We start from the raw sequence: 8,186 nt of genomic DNA on the forward strand, positions 1-8,186 counted from the left end.
TACTGCTACGCGGTCGTGCAAGCGGGATGAGAAACCCCAAGAAAAGGAAAACCTCGTACCTGCACATTTCACGACTTTTGGTTAGTACTTATGTTTACTTTTTAGACTCATTTAATGCACATATTAGTGTTACTAATATTTAAATTATGACACATGGGATCGAAAGCAGAGCGTATACCGTAGTCACAAAAATGCGCTAAGAGTGCGAAGAAATGAAGACTCTAAGAAGCATATATGGCAAGTCTCGAGATTAAAATAAGGGACACCAGGATAAGTAAATATATGAAATAATCTGTTTGGTATAGGCCTTGTGGCCTGTTTTTAAGAGGGATTAGCCTCCTGCGATGTCGATTCCCATCTGTCAATCCATCTCTTTGGTGGTCTGCCAATGCAGTGCAATGGGGAGGGAGTCTGGATATTTTCATTCTCTTCACATGCGCATACCATTGTCTCTTTCGTTGCCATCCCCACCTAACGACATATCTCGTAGACTCTTGACAGAATGCCTCTTAGAAAAAAATGTTTTGATTTTCTTTAAATAGACTTAATTTACTAGCTCCTTGAAAAACAATATGGAGTGAGGTGAATTTTTTTTGTGGAAAAACTAATAAGTATAAATTTATTTAAAGTTAGTGCCACGTTTCGTTTCCGCGTAATGTTATAAAACACTTCTGTCAAAAAAATCATTAATCACTTTTGCTTGTTTACTATTTAGCGCCTACTTAAAAATAAAACTAATCTTATTATATAACATTGATAATTTCGCAAACACTTCAAGATAGCGTTGATATATAACGTTAAATTAATGAATGTTAAAAAAAAACGTTTTAATCTTAAATAAATAAGTTCCATATATACATGAATTCTTTTTCTTTCTTTTTCCATGTTCGCTCCCTAGGTGGAGCATATGGCCAACACGAGTCGTCTCCAAGTCACTCTGTCACGCGCCATCTCCTTGGCTTCCTCCCAGGTCAGTCCGGCGTCTCGAAGTTCCGCTGAGTATAGTCGGTGAATGGTCGTCAGCGGCCTTCCGGGGCGCCGGAATCCTCGGGGTTGGAAGAAGAGACATGAGGGGTTGATGCCCTCAGGTGGCATTCTAAGGACATGTCCCAACCATGTCCACCTTCTTCTCTTCAGGACTTCCAGTATGAGGGGCTGTTGAGTTCTTCTCCTCACATCGTCATTCCTGACGAAGTCATACCACTTTATACCCAGTATTCGCCTCAGGCATCTATTTTCAAAACTTGCTAGTTTCTTGCTTTGAGCTTTGGTGAGGTGCCACGACTCACATCCGTACAGCAACACTGTTAGGATGCAGGCGTTAAAGAGACGACACTTGGTTTTTGTCGAATAAAGCAGTGAGTCCCAGACATTGCGCATTTTATTGAATATAGCTCCTGCCATTCCGAGCCGTACATTCAGTTCCTTCTGGACACTACCATCCTCCACCATGAGTGTTCCAAGGTATCTGAAGGTGTCGACTCGAACGAGCGCTCGTCCCTCACAAGTAAGATGTTGATCTCGGTCCGGACAGGCTGAGTTGCACATGACATTGGTCTTTTTGGCGTTCACTCTTAGGCCTAACCGAGCGGAGTTTATTTGGAGGGAGTCAATTATATCTTGCAGGGCTCCGATCGATGTATCTATTAGAACTGCATCGTCCGCATATTCTAAATCGCATAATTTCTGAGCAGGACTCACTGCAATTCCTCGATCCGGTGGAATTGACATTCGTAGGATGAAGTCAAACATGATGATGAAGAGAAATGGGGCTAGTACACAGCCTTGCTTCACCCCAGTAGAGACCTCAAATGGTTCACTGCACACATCATCTATTCTAACGCAGCATTCGCTGTTAGTGTGAAGCGCCCTGATAATGGCCACAATTTTGACAGGAACTCCATATGCTTCTATGATATTCCAAAGAGAAGACCTATGCGGGCTGTCGAAAGCTTTTTCGTAGTCTACAAAACAGCAGGCAAGGGCGCAGTTCCATTCGTTACTTTGCTGTAACAGGCATCGTAAGTTATGTATATGGTCAGCGCACGCCCTACCTGGTAGAAAGCCCGCTTGGTTCTCTCTGAGGACTCGCATTATTGGTTTTTGGATTCTTGCCAAAATTATTTGTGCCAGAATTTTTCCAGGAACGCTTAAAAGAGTAATGCCACGGTAGTTATCACACAACAGCGGATCACCCTTTTTGTGGAGGGCTATAACTTCCCCGTTTACCCAATCCTTCGGGCACCTTTCCTCTTCCCATACCTTTGAAAGTAGGTGATACAGGGGGTCGAGGAGAGCGTCCATGCCACTCTTGACGTATTCCGGATGTATTTCGTCGACACCAGGCGCCTTTCCGTTTTTCAGCTTTTTAATAGCTGATATAATTTCAGTATGCGTTGGAGTGCTTTGCGAAATATCGTGTGCTCGCGGAATGTTCAGTTGGGCAGAGACTGAGGGCACATGGAGGGGGTCTAAGGGGGGTGGACGATTTAGCACGCGGCAGAAGTGATCTCTCCATATGCTTTTCACGCATTCGGGCTCAGACTCGATTTGGCCGCTCGGGCCACGAACTGGGCCTGCGGTCGGGGGCCGCTTACCACAGATTTGGTGCGTAATCTTAAAAGGCTTAGGAGTATCACCTCTACGGGCTGCTTGTTCGGCTGCTGCTATTTGTGTGTCCAGGGAACGGCGTTTATCCCGCCTTGCGGATCTTTTGACAGCCAGGTGCTTCCATTTATATTGCGCTCGGAGACTTTCGAGCTTACCCTGGTCAGTTTCCGCATCTTTTAAGAGTTTTATGTTGGCCCTTTCTTCTATTAATTCCCACGTTTCATCCGACATCCATTTGGGTCGATTTGACGACTTCATTCCGAGAACCCTTTGAGCTGACGTAACTATGGCTGTTTTGATGTTATGCCATGTGCTTTCGATAGGGTCATTATCATCGGAATGTTGCTGCTCGAGTCCCTCCCTGACGGCGATATCATAGTTAAGCCAGGACATTGTCTCCTTCAGCTTATCAATGTTGACCTGACTCCTCTTCTTTGGCTTGGCAGTGCGGTTTAATTTCAGCCTTATTTTGCCTGTGAGTAGCTCATGATCACTATAGATATCGGCGCCTCTGTATGTGCGGACGTCTAGGAGTTCTCTACGATGGGCTGCAGTGTAAAGAAAATGGTCAATCTGCGTTTTTGTATTGCCATCGGGAGAAGTCCAAGTATACTTGTGGATATTTTTGTGAGGAAAAATTGTACCACCTATTAAGAGCTCATTTAAGGTTGCGAGTTCAATGAGCCGCTCACCGTTATCGTTAATGCAACCGAGGCCGTGGCTACCCATCACTGTTGGACCGAGTGCTACGTTGGTGCCGACTCTTGCGTTAAGGTCTCCCATTACAATGACGCGGTCCCTTTTCGGGACCGAGGATATTGCGGAGTGCAGAGAGTCGTAAAAAGCATCTTTAACGTGATCGTCGGCATCTTCTGTGGGGGCATAGCATTGGAGTATGGTTACAGAGCTATCTGTGGTTTTGAAAGTTGCGCGTAAAACTCTTTCAGAAATTGGTTCCCATTTTTGGAGGCAGCGAGCCGCTTTGTCTGTCATTATAAGTGCCACTCCCTGTCGATGGTACTGCTCTTGTCCTGAATAGATGATTGTGTGTTTCTCCAGCAGTTTCTTTCCTGAGCCTTTCCATCGCGTCTCGCTCAGTCCCAGGATGTCCAATTTGTACATCTTCATGATGCGAGTAGCGTGCAGGTCTTTTCCAGGAGTGCGCATGGTTCGCACATTATATGTGCCAACGTGAAGCGTTGCACTGTTGGAGAGTAATTCCTTATCTTTAACATTATCCTTTTTACGTTTGCCGGGCCGTGAGTCAGGTGTTTGTGTCCGAGGCTGACTTGTTGTTGGTATCGTAATCATGTTTATTTAAAGAGACCGGGTGATTAACCCTGCGCTCTCGAGGCCTGGGCAGGTGCCCTGAAGGATGGCTCATCCTGGTTTTTCTGTAGGGGTGTATTCCTTCCCTTAGCTGGGGGGGGTCTCGTTATTAGGCGCCAGACAATCGCCTTTCGTCCTCTTCCCGTTAGCTACAGTTTTCGCCAAAGGCTCTGACTGCATTACCAGGACCTACGACGGGGACGTGGGAAGAAGGGCTTGCTAGGGGTCTACGGTCACTAAGGGCCTGAAGGTTGGCTTTTCTCAGCATTTTTTAGGAATGTTCTGTCCAGCACAGAATATACCACTGAGGCCATTTCCCAGCCTTTAAGGTCCCAAAAATATATATATATGAATACATATATATATATATATATATATATATATATATATATATATATATATATATATATATATATATATATATATATATATATATATATATATATATATATATAATATATATAAAAGATATAAAAATTAATACTAAAAGGTCCTCAAACTCTCAAATATTCTCAACAAATTGTCTATTGTATTTAAATGTTTTGATAACACCTCAGGAAAGTATGTAAAATCTTAAGTCTCTAAAAAAATAATAATATATAATAATATTAGTATAATGTTAATTTTAAAACTTAATAAGGTTTAAAATTAATATTATACTAATATTATTATAAAGAGCTTATTTTTTTTTTAAATTAGGTACTACTCGTATAAGACCTGTAGACGTGAATTTAAATATATCTAAATATTATTTATTGTAACTGCAGACAGTTGATAGAATTCCATATTGAATTGTTGGGTAATATATCCAAAATAAAACAAGGTTTTTGTTGGATTGAATTCTACATTTATTTACGTATATCTTAATACGTGACGAGTTTCGTATTCTTAGGACATTATCAAACACTGACTAAAAATATATACAAAATGTCCTTATATGCTAACAATAATTAATCCTAGGCCTAATAATAGCAATTATTGTTAGTATATAAGGATATTTTGTAAATATTTTTAGTCAGTGTTTGATAATGTCCTAAGAAGACGAAATGCGTCACGTATTAAGATATACATAAATAAATGTAGAATTCAATCCAAGAAAAATCTTGTTTTATTTTGGATATATTACCCAACATATCTAAATATGTTTTATGCGTATAAGTAATCAAATGTTTTACTGTTGGATTTTAAAATTACTCTTTCAGTCTCTCGATGATTTTATGTTTTTTTTGTCGATTACGAGGTTCTTCAGTTAAGAGCAACTCGGGTTGGTAAGAAAATCGCGCGCAACAGGCTTAAGCCAGTAACCATAGTAACGTTATTTTCAGGCAGTTTTCCATTATTTTGACGTTTGACATTTGGCGCATATTTGAATCCGGGATTTATTTAAATATGTCTTTCACACCGGTCGGCATCTTTTGTTCTCGGGATTTTCCACCTCGATCTTCTTATATTTTATTAATATATCGTTTGGTCACTGTTTAAAACAAATTTAGCTTAAATTCATTGTCGTATTTTTATGAAATCCTTTTTATATATTTTTAAGTTATTGATCCGAAAAATATCGCGCATACGTATTTGTCAGATGTACCATACATAGTAACAGGAGAAAAAAAATATTTTTTGAAAGCAGATATTTATTTCCAAAAGAACATCACACATTTTTATTCAACTTCATTTTGCATTTGGCTTTGTTATCGAATTATATATGTGCATTATGAACTCAAAGATAAATTAATCTGAAACTAAATATGCCACTATCGGCGCTGAACGGGAGGTTCGTACGTACTCGGTAGAGCGCGCCGATTGAAAAATAAATTCGTAAATCATACCTTTTTAACTGGGTTGGGACGGTTTATTTATTTATTTATTTAATTTCTACCCAGTTTGTGGACAAACTTTTAACTCGGGGAATCCTCGGGTGGTTCCTTAAAATAGGTTTTAACTTAAACATATAACTCCCGTAAAATATAGTATTTACTAACAAATTTAAGTGATTTTTGAGAAAGATATAAATCAATATTTTCTTATTTTGTTTTACCTTATGTTTTTTATATTTTCTCATTTCTTATATTTTCTCGTTTTTTTTATATTTTCTCATTTGTTTATTTTAAATATGCTTCTTACCTTGTGTTTTCTCATTTATTTCTTTTAAATATGCTTCTTGTGCCTATTTATTATACCTGTTTATTGTTTTTATATTTTGTCATGTATTCGTATTAAACTAACTAACTAACGAACCATCATGCCGCTTCCCCGCAAGGTAGGCAGAGAGAATAGAACGCCACACCACTCTGTCTTTGCAAACATTTTTCTCCTCTTCCACGTACATCTCCTCATACATACCCGCCGATTGTTACGACTCCTAACCTGACCACTTTCAAGTATTCGGCATACCTGATCGTGCCAAGTTTTTCTCGGTCTTCCTGTGCTTCTTTTCCCAATAACATTCGCCTCATAATTTTTTTTACCGTTCTTTCCTCACTCATTCGTTCTACATGTCCAAACCATCTCAACACACCTTTCTTAATTTTATCGATATTTCTTATCTCAGCTTTGCATTCCTTCCTTATTTCACTATTCGAACATCTATCATACATCATTTTGTCGCACATTCTTCTGAGAGATCGCATTTCGATTTATCGCATTCAGTCTACTTTCATTCTTCTTTTGCCGACTCTATGTTTCACTTCCATACATGAGAATTGGAACCAGGACTCCGTTGTGCACTGCCAGTTTAGCTTCCGCTGATTTAGTTTTTATCTGCTATAACAGATTTCAGTGCACCATTCACTTTGTTCTCAGCATTCACTCTCATTTCTATGTCTTTATCAATCTTTCCATCCCTAGAAAACATACTACCCAAATACACGAAATCATCTACCTGTTCCAAAATCTCTCCGTTTACCAATATTTCACACTCAGATCTACATTCTTCTCTTTCAAAAACCATAATTTTGGATTTGCTAACATTCATCAATAAATCACTTTCCTTGCACACATTATACACTTTTGTAACCAACGCCTGCAGGTCTTCTCTGCTATTGGCAAGAAGAACAGCATCGTATTCGTATTAGTTTTGGTTATTAAAAAAACTTTTTTGTTACTTTATTATTTGTGTTCCAGTCTTGTTAACCTTAATCCCATGTGCCAAAATGAGAAACAGAAATTACTCATCGGGAATATTATATGTATATATGATTTATGTATGTATTATGTTTTGAAATAAATAAATAAATAAAAATAATAAGAACTTTCACACGCTAGTACGTGTATAGGTATGCAAACCACGAATTCCCTAGCCTTTGATACTTTTCATACCTACATACTTACATTATTTCATGTCCTTCGCCCAGATCTTCACCGCGTCATCTATCCGCCAAATGTACTCTACTTACCTATGTGCCCTTTAATTATGAATCTTGACTTCTGGAATCTTCTGGATCTTCTTATAATTGACGATCAAGTAGATACCGCATCCTCCGAAAGCGGTGACACATACGTCTCGGGGTGTGAGTAGAGGCAAAAGTTAGAGAATGATTGTGTCCTTATTTTATAAAGACATATACTTACATAAAATGTCATACTGCCTTGGTGGCTCGTTATTGAAAATGGATCGGTTATTGGAAAAGTCGTGGCCGAGCGGATTCAAACCTAGAAACTCGGGCTCGCTTATTTTTTTACTTTTTAGCTGTTTTCAGCATGAATTTGAGCTGTTTTCAGTAAGCACTCTTTTAGATATTGGGAATTGAAGGAAGGTGTGGGCTCGAACCACATCTATGAATCGGGAATTAGCATAGGACCACCGCCCGACTTTAAATCCATTCTCGCAATCATAGAATTCATTCAGCGTTCGGCAACGCAAGGAGCCCTTTTTTTTAATATTGTGTTTTTATTTTTTTAAGAATGTATTTAAATATTGAAAAAAATTTTTTTTTTACATTTTTACTTTACAATAACTATTTGCTTTTCAAAACCATGTATTCGTTTCGAAGAAAAACTATTTTTTCCATACAAAAACGATGTTTTTAGAAAAAAAAATCAATTACGTCAAATGTAACCTAGGTTTGACGAAAGTTAAGTTTACAACATTTGAGTGTGTCCAAAATATCCAGGATTTGGACCTCACATACTAATACAAGAGTTTCTGCTTAATAAAAAAGCTTCTTTACATCTCACCAATAGATCTCTCTAGTGAAGTTCTAATGATTCAAGAACAAGATTTCTAAATTGGTTCATATAAGTATATA

General features: G+C 38.6%; 1 protein-coding gene across 1 annotated transcript; it reads right to left on the reverse strand.

Moving 5' to 3' along the window:
* Positions 1-5: 5 nt before the first annotated feature.
* Positions 6-3,777, reverse strand: LOC148311304 (uncharacterized). The gene is made up of 2 exons (XM_088256821.1): positions 2,263-3,777; positions 6-59 (listed from the first exon to the last, which is right to left on the reverse strand). Exons 1-2 carry the CDS (start codon positions 3,775-3,777, stop codon positions 6-8), a joined length of 1,569 nt encoding a protein of 522 aa, XP_088112947.1.
* Between the last annotated feature and the right edge of the window lie 4,409 nt (positions 3,778-8,186).

Source organism: Brachycentrus maculatus, unplaced genomic scaffold (assembly GCF_059751285.1).
Source record: "Brachycentrus maculatus isolate JH-2025_06_01 unplaced genomic scaffold, ASM5975128v1 h1tg000068l, whole genome shotgun sequence".
In the NCBI taxonomy this organism is placed as follows: domain Eukaryota; kingdom Metazoa; phylum Arthropoda; class Insecta; order Trichoptera; family Brachycentridae; genus Brachycentrus; species Brachycentrus maculatus.

Bases quoted from the DNA above. Each gene is read 5' to 3' on its own strand.
- LOC148311304 (XM_088256821.1), bottom strand. From the start codon at position 3,777: ATGCGCACTCCTGGAAAAGACCTGCACGCTACTCGCATCATGAAGATG. The intron at 60-2,262 runs GTATGGGAAGAG...TGAAATGTGCAG, and splicing joins TGTATCACCTACTTTCAAAG to GTACGAGGTTTTCCTTTTCT.